The 13,069-nt window shown below is 43.5% G+C and overlaps 1 protein-coding gene across 1 annotated transcript in view; it reads left to right on the top strand.

The window, feature by feature from the left end:
- CPS1 (carbamoyl-phosphate synthase 1) overlaps positions 1-13,069 on the top strand; it is a 122,122-nt gene that overhangs the window by 45,003 nt on the left and 64,050 nt on the right. The window contains exons 14-19 of the mRNA XM_054044193.1: positions 908-1,097; positions 2,789-2,946; positions 3,415-3,543; positions 7,848-7,992; positions 8,349-8,559; positions 12,483-12,681. Coding sequence (XP_053900168.1) covers positions 908-1,097; positions 2,789-2,946; positions 3,415-3,543; positions 7,848-7,992; positions 8,349-8,559; positions 12,483-12,681 — 1,032 coding nt within the window. The remainder of the gene's footprint in view (positions 1-907; positions 1,098-2,788; positions 2,947-3,414; positions 3,544-7,847; positions 7,993-8,348; positions 8,560-12,482; positions 12,682-13,069) is intronic.

The raw sequence follows: 13,069 nt of genomic DNA, 5'->3' as shown, positions 1-13,069 counted from the left end.
CAGTATCACCTTCTCTCTACAGCCATGATATATTCTGAGCCCGCCTCTGGCCTACAGGTATTATAGATGCACTGGGCTGAATTCTGCTCTCGTTGATACTGGTGTAACTTTGTTGGCTTCTCTGTTACTTACTTATAATGTTTCCAGAGGAAGGGGAAGGGTGATCTTGTACTAAAGGGACTGGACTGGAACTCAGGAAATCTGGTTTCAGTTCCCACCTCTGCCTCCCAAACATCCTGGGTGCCTGACCTGTTGATGTCAGTGGCAAAACTCTCCTCGTCAATGAAGCCAGGATTTCACCCTTAAACTTTTCTGTGCCTCAGTTCCCCATCTGTAACGTGGGGATGAAAATGCTTCTTTTCTACCCCTCTTTGTCTGGTCTGTTTAGATTGGATGCTGGCTGGGGCAGGATTCTCTTGCTAGATGCATATTCCAAGGGAAAATGGAGCCCCGGTTTTGGTTTGGGCCTCCAGGCACTGCTGTAAAACAAATAATAGTAAAGAACTTTGGTCAAGTGTCTCTAGCTGTGCAGAAAGAGGCACTGGGCCAATGTGGGTTCTCAATGTGGTAATTCCAGCAACTGTAAAGATTTGCAGTGGTGCAAACGAGAACAGAAACTTATTGCATTGTCGCTGTCTTTGGAAGAACGTCTGGAAACACATACAGGAAGTTCCTTGTTGTAGTGTCCTGGGTAGGTACAAAGAACTGAAAAATATTCAGGTACCGTGATCAGACACCTGGTGTTGGGCTGTTCAGCCAGAGAAGACTCTATTTTCAGTTACTGGCATGGTACCTAGTCACTTGTTAAGATCTTCATTGATAGTTGTTGTGTTTCTAGTATCTCTGTGGGTTTACCTTTCAGTATACAGTACATTTTAAAACTTTAATGTTGATTTTCATTCCTCAGGAAGAAAATGTGAAGACTGTCCTGATGAACCCCAATATTGCCTCAGTCCAGACCAATGAGGTTGGCTTAAAGCAGGCTGACACGGTCTACTTCCTCCCCATCACCCCACAGTTTGTCACAGAGGTCATCAAAGCAGAAAGGCCAGATGGGTTAATTCTGGGCATGGGAGGCCAGACAGCTCTCAACTGCGGTAAGTACTGTGGAATTGTAGCTGAATTAATCTCTCTAGCCCCACATCCATCACCTTTATATCTAGCTCTGCCTGATCAAAACTATAGGAATCTCAGCCAGAACATTTCATTCACTTACAAATGTTTATAAGCAGAGATATTGGCCTAATGGACTAATATAAGTATTAATTTAATTGTACCTATTGAATATGACTTGTAGTGGCTATCTTTTATAGTTATCAGTTATACAGATGTTTCATACAATAGTGTTTTGCAATTGCAGCTTATAAATCTTGCTTTGGATGACAGTTTTGGGGCGTGTTCTGTACCTAAACATTAAGATGAAGATTGAAAAGGGAAGCTACAGGGATAGTGGTGCTTTGTTTAGCTTAGCATGGCAGCACCAACTGGCACTGTTCCATTTAGGATCAGAGATGGCTCCAAACCACAAAATTCAGATCTACATGCAGCTTTCATAAATTTTAAGGCCTACAGGGATTACTGTGATCATCTAGTCTGACCTCCTGTATAACACAGGCCAAAGCACCACACCCCATAAATCTGCACCAAGCCCTCCATTTTCTGATGGAAGTATAGCTTATCTTTTAGAAAGATATCCAGTCTTGATTTAAAGTGAGAGGCAATCAACCACATTCTGTTCTAATGCTTCAAAGTATAAGTGTGTCCAAATTCAAGGTTTTGGTCCTAAGTAGTATAAAAGGAAGATGCATTTGCAAAATCCAGACTGGATCTGGCTGCAGATTGTGGCTGTCCCCAAGGTTTGCAGGTATTTGAATCTGTGTGCTGTTGTATTTAGGAATTTCCTTAGTTAGCATTATGCCACATTTAATAGAAAACAATGTTTATAATGGGAACATTTAGCTCTGACCTGAAACTTGTCAAATTAAATGTAAATGTTTCAGGTTTATTTTATTACAGTATTTCCAAAAAGGGTGGTAATTTAGGATTTCCCATCATTCCATCCTGTTACAGTAGATGTGGAAGGAGAAACCCACACTGTCTTTACAAATGTAAGCTTTATCACCACCTAATGACTCTTTAGGATTGCCCATTCTTTGGATCATTTAGAATTACACAGGGTTTCGCACTTGAGACTGCACTCCATGGAACATCCCTTCATCGATAGGGATGTGGTTAAGATTGTCTAACAGAACTTGTCTGTCTCTAACTTTAGTGATCTTTCGATTTCAAGGGCTAGATTCCCTTCTAGAATCTTCAGAATGACATGGGGCTTGTTTTCCATTGCCCTAAACCTTGTGTCGTCATCTACACTCGGATAAAGTGGGTGTGAAATGTTTCCAAATCAAAATGGTAGTGCTTTCTGACATCCTTCATGTGCATCCACACATATTTACACAAGGCAGCAGAGAATCAAGCCATATATGTTTGACTATGCCACTGGCCTTCTTGCACCTCTGCTCAGAATCTGCTTCAGGTACTTGTTGCCCCAGCTCAGGAAAGTATCCCTATTCTAGATGACACTTAATCAAATGCTTAAATGTAGTCACATACTTAAGTGCTTTCCTGAATTTATTGGTTTTGGCACTGAATTTTGACAGTTCGAATTGAGAAACTATGGCGGTGAGGACCATGTATGGACCCAGCTAGCTAGCTGCAAAGCCAGATTCCCCATTCGCTTTCCTCTCTGTACAGCATGGGTGCTCCGATTCTAATGCCAGTCTTTCCACAGGAGTGGAGCTGTTCAGACGAGGCGTTTTGAAGGAGTATGGAGTGAAGGTCCTGGGGACGTCCGTCGAAGCCATCATGGCCACTGAGGACAGGCAACTGTTTTCTGACAAACTGACTGAGATTAATGAGAAGATCGCTCCCAGCTTTGCTGTGGAATCGGTAAATGCGAGATGCTCAGAGATGCAAGGCCACCACACTTAGCTTTATTATTCTTTAAACAGCTGAAACCAAATTCATACCTGGTGTAAATCCATTGAAGTCAATGGAGATGTATCAAGTAGGGATCTGGTGCATTGGAAGTCGGTAGGGATGCCCAGGTGTGTTTGAGGGCAAAATTTGGCTCCTGGAGTCACAACAAAGGCATAAAAAAACAGGAGTACTTGTGGAACCTTAGAGACTAACAAATTTATTAGAGCATAAGCTTTCGTGGACTACAGCCCACTTCTTCGGATGCATATAGAGTGGAATAAATATTGAGGAGATATATATACACACATACAGAGAGCATGAACAGGTGGGAGTTGTCTTACCAACTCTGAGTCTTTTCTCTTGTCTAACCTGATGTGTACACTTGAATCAGCTTAGTCCTTGTCATTTTATTTGACATTTATTCCTGTCTGCTTTAAGATTGAAGATGCTTTGAACGCAGCAGAAAAGATCGGCTACCCAGTCATGATACGGTCTGCCTATGCTCTGGGTGGACTGGGGTCAGGTATATGTCCTGACAAAGAGAGACTGCTGGATCTTGGGACCAAGGTATGTGTGCACTTGATAGCTATACGGATTTATTTTGCCATCTGATTTAATATATTCTTGTAATAGTCACAGATTAGTCTAGTTCTACATACTTTATCTTTCTGTTAAAACATAAAACATTATCTTGATGCCCTCTAAGGTTCTGTCTTCATAATACTTGCCATTGACTTGGGTAGTGTGAATGATTAAGTAACATTGTTCACGGCTGTTAAATTCTGTCAGAAACGACTCATAATTTGATCAAATGTTTCAGCAGTTTTGGTCAAAAAGCAATATAATGGCCTCTTTTCTCCTGCTTTCAGGAGCTAATGTCACAGGGAAGATGCAGAGAAAGTAAAAGCCTACACTGAGCTTAGCTATAACTAAGGGCCAGGAATAGAGAGAGACTGGCCGGGTTAGGCCATTCTTGTATTTGGTTCTGAATGGTGAAATTTGTTCGGTGCCAGAATCCTGTGAGGAACCTGCCTTTCCAGTCTTTTGTACTCACTAGAGCGGGACAAAAATTGCCAATTATTTTTCCGCAGGAAGTGTAGCATTTTTTAAAAATTTCCCATGAAAACAAACCAGAAAGCAGAAAAGGTGGGTAACATTTTTCAGTGTGGGGTTAAAATGTTGTGTTTTTGAAAGCCTGGGTTTTTGATTTTCCATGGAAAAACAGGAAAACAATTTGACTGTAATGAAAATTTTCATTTTGGTTAAAAAGCTATTTTTTAGTTTTAAAAAAATCTTCATTTTTTTTTTGCAGCCAGCTTTACTAATATTATTGAATATATATTTTTAAAAGCTTAAAATTTACTCTCTAAAAAATATCTTAGCCTGCCAAGACCCAAATGTTGGAAACTCAGTATTAACATCTAGGACAAACACTTGGAATCCTAACAAAGATAAATATAGATCAAAGACCAGTTAGTTTAACATGAGGTGAGATTCACTTGTAAAACCAGTATTTTTCTTTCTATGATTTCAGTCCCATGTTTCATTTGCTTGGATGGGGATAATTAACTAGATTAAAAGATGGAGCAGCACAAGTAGGACTCCGCGGTGCAAAGGGTAGATTTGTGATTAGAGCAAAGAGCAGCGCAGCATAGGCAGTCCTGAAATCAACAAAATCCAGTAGGCCCCAGGTTAGAATATCCTGTACAGTGGGGCCTGATACTTAGCTGGTGTACATGGTATAGCTAGGGTGGCCAACTTTCTACTCGCACAAAACTGAACACTCTTGCCCCGCTCCCTGCCCTTCCCCTTCTCTGAGGCCACGCCCTGCTCACTCCATCCCCCCTCCCTCTGTCGCTTGCTCTCCCCCATCCTCACTCACTTGCTCATTTTCACTAGGCGGGGATGAGGTGCGGGGGGGGGGGGAATGCTCCAGCTGGGGGGTGTGGGCTCTGGGGTGGGGCTAGGGATGAGGAGTTTGGGGTGCAGGAGGGTGCTCTGGGATGGGGCTGAGGGGTTTGGAGGATGGAAGAGAAATAGGGGCAGGAAGGGGGTGTGGGGTGCAGGCTCCAGGAAGGAGTTTATGTGCAGGAAGGGGATTGAAGCGGGGGCAGGGGCCTGGGCATGGGAGGGAGCGAGGGGTGCAGGCTCTGGGTGGCACGTACCTCAGGCGGCTCCCAGAAACAGTGGCATTTCCCCCCTCCAGCTCCTACGTGGAGATGTGGCCAGGTGGCTCTGTGCACTGCCCCATCTGCAGGTGCCACCCCCACAGCTCCCATTGGCCACAGTTCCCGGGCAGTGGGAGCTATGGAGCCAGCGCTTGGGGTGGAGGCAGCGCACGGAGCCTCCTGGATGCCCCTATGCCTAGGAGACAGAGGGGGGACATGCCACTGCTTCCAGGAGCCACGCGGAGCCACGCAGGCAGGAAGCCTGCCTTAGCCCCGCTGTGCTGCCGCCCAGACTTTTAACGGTCCAGGCAGCAGTGCTGACCGGAACCGCCAGGGTCCCTTTTCAACGGGTCGTTCCAGTCAAAAACCGGACGCCTGGCAACCCTAGGTATAACTTTATTGAAATCAATGGGCCTCTGCCCATTTACAATAGTGGAGGATCTGGCCTTGTGTTCCTCGTAGTTTGATTCGATACAATGCACTGATGCTCCTCACTGAACTGCTGTTTTTATGAGGCCAGGGGCCCTGGAGAAAGATCTAAACTGAAGAGCCAGCATGAGTAGGAGTAGCTCCTTTTTTCGTAGAGCTAGTCTACACTACCTGCCTGGATCGGTGGGTAGAAATCGATCTCTCGGGGATCGATTTATCGCGTCTCATCTAGACGGATAACTCGATCCCCGAATCGACGCGCGTACTCCCACCTCGTCAGGAGGAGTAAGCGCCGCTGACGGGGAAGCCGTGGCGGTCGATTTGCTGCCGTCCTTACAGCGGGGTAAGTCGAATAGGATACGTCGAATTCAGCTACGCTATTCGCGTAGCTGAATTTGCGTATCTTAAATCGATCCCTCCCCCTAGTGTAGACCTAGCCTTAGTTAGGCAGAATGTGCTAATGCTTTCCTTACCCATCAGACTGATTAGAGCAAAGAGAATAGTAGGTAGATTACTAATATCACACATGTCCATGATGACAAATTTACATTTCATCAGAATGGGTTAAAAATATTTAGTAGAAAAAAGTAAATGAACTCAGATACAAACTTGCATGTTTCCTTTTGGACTTCAGTGTGTTTAAATTATATTCAACAACAAGAAAACCCAACCATCCCTACCAAAACAAGACACTCCACTCCACACGCTTCCCCCGTCTGGGGAGAGGATGAGAGAACAAACACCACATGACAGATGTGTAATCGTGTTGTTTAATTCACTATTGGAAGGCGCTCAGATACTATGGGGATGAGTGTGGAATTAAAAACTTATATAGAATAGAATAGAAAAGGCAGAGGAATCGCTGTTGGAAAGGAGGGAGTGCAAGGCTGTAAACACTCGACCAAGAAAAACAATATTTTATATCATACTCTGTTATTTTCATTCCCTGCAATATTTGCAAATTTTCAGTTCTATTGCCCTTCAGACTCCTTTTCCCAATGCAAACAATTCTAATTTTATTCAGTTCTTGTTTGTCTGTGATTCTGTGCAAGGGAATTCCATTGATGCAAATAAGAGTTTTGATATGAGAATGGATGATTAATATTAATCTGCATTACAGTAGTGCCAGCAAGCTTGGGGCCTCATGGTATTTGATTCTGGAGGACAACAGTGGCTGTCAAAGGCCCAGATCCTCTGCTACTGAAGTCAATGGGAGCTTTGCCATTGATGCCCGTGCACACAGCGTAAGGCCTTAAGGCCCCATCCCAAGATACAAACATGTTATAACATAGTTGGCATTGATCATGTTACATGTAGTAGACATGGCCTAAGTGTCACGAACCGAGACGTGGGTGGTGATGCCTAGTGGTTGGAGCAGGAGCTAGGCTGATGGGTTTAAGAGCAGGTTTGCTGACTTCCTCGTCCTATCAGGCGGCCCTGCTGTGGCTCAGCAGTGTTCATAGGTTACCATGACACTAAGTAATTTAAACTCTGGCTGTAAAATTAAGGGCAAAAAGGAGGCTGAGGAAAGGATGGTCTGACAATGTGTGTGTTATTTTCTATATTCCACGTGAGATTTAACTAACCCCTTGTATAGTAGTTAATATTAATGTCAATGTATCCATTTGGATTATACTCATTTAGCAGCTCAGGAATGTTTTCCGGGTTAGTTTTAGAATAATTCATAACTCTTGCTTCTGATCAGTATGTCACAGTAACTAATGGTGTGATTAGTTAATAGTGTTGTTAATTCAGCAGTGTGTCCAAGCACCCATTGATTAGTCACCTATTTAATTTTACACAGAGAAGTCGTACCATTGAAGTCAGTGGGGCTACTCGCATACATAAAATTAAGTGCAGAACCTTATTTTTGTTTTTATTTTAATTTATACTTCTCATTTCTGTGGCTAGGCCAAATGTCCTCATTTCTTTTGCATCTGATCACATTGTTTTCCATGACATTTAAATGAGGCTAATGCAAATAAAAGTTACAGAGCAATTGTCACATAATAATTAATATCTAGCTCTTACGTAGTGCTTTTCATCAGTAGGTCTCAAAGTTCTTTACAAAGGAGCATTATCTCCATTTTATAGATGGGGGAAACTGAGGCACAGAGGGTGGAAATAATTTGCCCAGAGTCACACAGTGGTAGCAGAGCCTTAAATACAGGAATGCGTCCAGTTCCGTTACACATGCTTAATAAAAATGTATTTCTTCCTTTGTATCCACCTGCTGTCTGTCCTCCCTAACTGATTCTTCAACCTGTTCCACAGGCATTTGCAGTGACCAACCAAATTCTAGTGGAGAGGTCCGTTGTTGGCTGGAAGGAGATAGAGTATGAAGTCGTGAGAGATGCATCTGATAACTGTATCACCGTCTGTAATATGGAAAATGTTGATGCTATGGGAGTTCATACAGGTAGGTTCTTTACAGATTACAGTGTGGCTTACTGTAGATTGCGTTTAGATCAGCATTTTCATATAATGTCTTTCTGCCGACTATAGTTGATACACTTACCTGGCCAGTGAGAGATAGGATGTAGAATACTTATCAGAGCTAAGTACTCCCGGATACGATGGAACACACTTTTCAATATCCTAAGCCCATCCCTTATTTCACACGGTAGCACAGTCTGTCCCTTGCCTTGAAATGCCCCCAAACGGGCATCTTCCATAGCACCTGGTGTTCAAAACTTGCAAGATGCAGTAGGTCAGCAGAGACATGACCAGAATCTATTGCCGTCAAACTATTGTGGTTTTCCTTCCGGCAACCAGGAGATTCCATCGTAGTGGCTCCCAGCCAGACACTGTCCAACAAGGAATTTCAGCTGCTGAGGGAAAGTGCCATCAAGGTGGTCCGACACCTGGGCATCGTGGGGGAATGCAACATCCAGTATGCCCTGCACCCTACCTCCCTGGAGTACTGCATCATCGAGGTCAATGCCAGGCTCTCCAGAAGCTCTGCCTTGGCATCCAAGGCCACAGGGTAAGGCAGGAAAGAAAAGCTGGGGCAGCAAAAGGAGTTGGGGAAAGGGACAGGGAGCTCAGCCACTAGGTATTACAAATGGAAAAGCTCTCAGGAGGGGAACCTAGCAGCTGGTTTTAAAGAGTACATTCCCTGGCAGCCGCACGTTGGCTGCAAATCATCTCTGGAACCCCAAGGACTTGGTTATTAATGAACTCTCTGCCAGATTGAATCAAATGGTATTGCTAGCTGCCTTTGTTTTGTTGGCTAATCATAAACTAATCAAGATAACGATGGTCAAATCTGCCTGGTTAAAATTGGCTTCTTAATTGTACTCTGGGGAGGCGGTTGAGAAGTGCAAATTAGTCCTTAATTTACAGTTCTCAACAACTCTGGCAGTTGTCAAAGCCCTGTAGCAAACTGGAGACAGGCAGCAATAACTGAGAGCAAGCATTTGGTTGATTTCATTGTGTTAGCTGACTCTTTTGTGACACAAATCCATTTTTGTCTTGTGTCGCAGTAAATATACATAAAATAGTAGCATGGCATATATCGAACAAAGAAAGCTTTGCAACAAGGGATCTACCATTGCAATCCTGAAAGGTCTTGAGTACCCACATCTCCGATTGCTTCAGTGGGAGTTGAGTGCACCCAGCATTCCTAAAATTTGAACCATCATTTAATTCTCAAAAACATGCCACCAGCTGGTAAAATGTTCCACCAGCTTTAGAACCATACGCTGGAAATTCCAGTCCTGGCTGGGTCACAAATGGAAACGGGTTTGGTGTTTAGATCTTGGTCCCCATTTGGCTACCCGGTAAAAGAACTGCAGAATGGGGCTTTTTCCTAAGAACAATGCTGTGTGGATTGTGACTGGTTGGAAGATGCTTTTGCAGCTAATGAGGACCTCTGCATTTTGTACAAATATTACAGGAAGGTGAAAGAGGGCTGTTCCCCCAGGGTGGTGTTCGGGAGAAAGCTTCAAAATCCCAGTTTGGATTTTTGCCTATGACTATCTGTGAAGTGCTTAGAGTCAGATAGCTAAAGAATTCCTTCAGTCTGATAACTTGAGAGCATGCATTATTTTATATTAATGAATGCCCACAAAAGTTCCTTTGTTGGTGTAAGAGTGAATGGTTTTGTGAAGTGTACGGGGAAGAGGTACTTGGATTGGAAACTCTCCAGGGTGGGGACTGTCTTTTTGTTATGTGCTTGTATAGCACCTATTACAATGGTGCCCTAGTTGCTAACTGCAATATAAATAATAATAATGGCCTGACTGGGTTTGCTGTCAACTACCATCTATGAAAGAACACATGCCAAAAGAGGTACTCCAGCAGCTTATTAGCAGTTCCAGCTGCTCGGCAGTTATCATTGTTGCCTGTTTTGGTGGTTATTCCAAGTAGGCAGTTCTTAAAGAGAACAGTCCTGTTATAATGGAAAAAACTAAACTCTACCCCAGCCAATGAGGCTTTCTCAATCAAATGAAAGTTGTGCAAGATGACATTCTTAGCAAACGTTAGGGCAATAGGAAATCCTGCTGGATGATTTATAATCACTTGGCTTCCGCAAACGGGATTATATAAATTTCGCTGCTCAGTTATCACCACACCTTTTGTTGCTTTTGGGCTGATTTCTGCCCCTATTTAGACCTTTCTAATCTCACTAATTTCAACCCCCTGAAAGCCCATGTTAACTGATGGGAGAATTTAGCTCTGAATTTAAAGGTACCTTTGGGGCTTTTAAGAACCATCAATCCTGCTGACTCATTGAGTCCAGCGATGTTCCCCAGCAGACTGGGGCAATCATCTGTTACCTAAAAAGACTAAAATCTGCTTTTTGCTTTCATTTGCTAAGTAGACATTACTAGGTCAGCTTTCCTTCTGCACTGGAGTCACTCAGCCTGAAAGAACACCATGTGCTACTCCAACCACCACCACAGAGCTGGCTGGAAAACGACTGCAAAGGCTGGTCTAGCTCCTTCCAAACAAGGCTCATCTGTACTGAGCTAAACATTTGGCCTCTAGTACATGCAGATAAACACTAGTCCCAGCACTGATTTACTGCAGTCCAACCACTGATCTAAGATGTTCAATTGCCCTTATTTGCTGAAATAAGATGGACTCTCACAGTAGAAAAAAACAAAGAGTCCTGTGGCACCTTAGAGACTAACACATTTATTTGGGCATAAGCTTTCATGGGCTAGAACCCACTTCATCAGATGTATGAAGTAAAAGATACAGGAGCAGGTATAAAAACATGAAAGGATGGGGTTGCTTTACAAAGTGTGAGGTCAGTCTAATGAGATAAATCAATTAACAGCAGGATACCAAGGGAGGAAAAATAACTTTTGAAGTGGTAAGAGAGTGGCCCATTGCAGACAGTTGACAAGAAGGTGTGAGTAACACCAGGGAGAAATTAGTATTGGGGAAATTAAGTTTAGGTTTTGTAATGACCCAACCACTCCCAGTCTTTATTCAGGCCTAATCTCATGATATCTAGTTTGCAAATTAATTCCAGTTCTGCAGTTTCACATTGGAGTTTTTGAAGTTTTGTTGTTGAAGAATTGCCACTTTGAGGTTCTGTTATTGAGTGACCAGAGAGATTGAAGTGTTCTTCTACTGGTTTTTGAATGTTATGATTCCTGATGTCAGATTTGTGTCCATTTATTCTTTTGCGTAGAGACTGTCCCCAATACTAATTTCTCCCTACCGTTACTCACACCTTCTTGTCAACTGTCTGTAATGGGCCACTCTCTTACCACTTCAAAAGTTAATTTTCCTCCCTTGGTATCCTGTTGTTAATTGTTTTATCTCCTTAGACTGACCTCACACTTGGTAAAGCAACCCCCATCCTTTCATGTATTTTTACCTGCTCCTATCTTTTACTTCATACATCTGATGAAGTGGGTTCTAGCCCATGAAAGCTTATGCCCAAATAAATTTGTTAGTCTATAAGGTGCCACAAGGAATCCTTGTTTTTTCTTTTTTTTTTTTCTTTTTGCTGATACAGATTAACACGGCTACCACTGAAAACTCTCATAGTAGGTTATGCAGATATACAGTGGCGTTGCTATTATGTTGAAAGAACAGTCGCTCATCCCTGTTGTAAAGTCTCTGCTTTCCCATAGCACTCACTCTCTGTGTCTCTCCCTCCTCCTCCTCCTTTCCCTCTTGAGCGGCCTAACTGCAGCGAAACACTAAACTTTTCAGGTGTTGCAAAGCTTTCACGGAAGATAGTCAATTTGCCAGCTTTTAATGATTGTCCAGCCCATGTTCCAACCTAAGTTGCTCAGTGCTACACTTACTTGTATAAGCACGTACCTATAGTATAACCCACCCACCCCCATATGAGGGCTTTTCATTCCCTCCCCAGGCAGAAGTAAACCCTTCTGTTGTTGTTAATCGTTGGTGTTAGAGTAGCACCTAGAGGGTCAGGATCAGGGCCTAATGGAGCTAGACGCGTACAGACCCATAATAAAATGTAGGCCATGCTCAGAGAGCTTACAAGCTAAAGACACAAGACAGACAAAGGGTGGGAGACAGGAAATATTATTATCATCCCAATTTTACAGCGGGGGAACTGGGGCACGGAGGGTTTAAGTGATGTGCTTAAGGTCACGCAGACAGTCTGTGGCAGAGCCAGGAACTGACCTCGGTCTCCTGAGTCCCAATCCGGTGTCTGAGCCACAGACCATCTTTCCTCCTTAATAGCTGATTCCTACTTCAGAGCTCTGTACATGCCCCTTATGACCTACATGCTGTATCCAAGCTTCTTGCTGCTCTCCAATGAGCTGCACTCACATACCATGTGCCAGGAGCGGCGCGCCATCCCTACAGAATGGGGTTACTATTTTTATTAAAGCAGCTTCAGAGAGTTATAGATTTCCTTGCCCTCTACAGTACCAACCATGATACTAAAAACGCCTCCCTCATCTCTGCCAGGTACCCATTAGCATTTATTGCTGCCAAAATCGCCCTGGGGATCCCCTTGCCGGAGATCAAAAATGTAGTATCAGGAAAAACCTCTGCCTGCTTTGAGCCCAGCCTGGATTACATGGTCGCCAAGATACCTCGCTGGGACCTGGACCGCTTTCAGGGCACCTCTAGCCAGATTGGCAGCTCCATGAAGAGCGTGGGAGAGGTGAGTGTGGGGAAATTCTCTCCATTTCCTTTCCGTTGCCTGTGAAATTTAACTTTTCTCCCTTGCCTGCTCTCTGGATGCCGGGTCTTTCTAGTCTGCCAGCCAAACGAATGCTAAGGAGGATTTAGACCCTCAAGGGACACTCTTCTAAAAACAGATGCTAGTTCTGCACTCGCAATTTGGTTCCAGTTATCAACTGCAGTTACAAAAGTGTTGTGTGTATTTGTGGTTGAACATGACAGCATGTAGACATCAATCAACAAGGTTTTGCCCACTAATCAGAGAGTTAGCTGTCTAACAGTTCGCATTCATTCATTGGGTCTTCAATGTCTTTTGAATGCAAAATTAGAGACCAAATTGGGACACTTTTAACGTTTGTTTCATGATC

This window comes from Malaclemys terrapin, chromosome 11 (genome assembly GCF_027887155.1).
Source record: "Malaclemys terrapin pileata isolate rMalTer1 chromosome 11, rMalTer1.hap1, whole genome shotgun sequence".
NCBI classification, from domain to species: Eukaryota; Metazoa; Chordata; order Testudines; family Emydidae; genus Malaclemys; species Malaclemys terrapin.
This window is presented reverse-complemented; position numbering and strand designations above follow the sequence as displayed.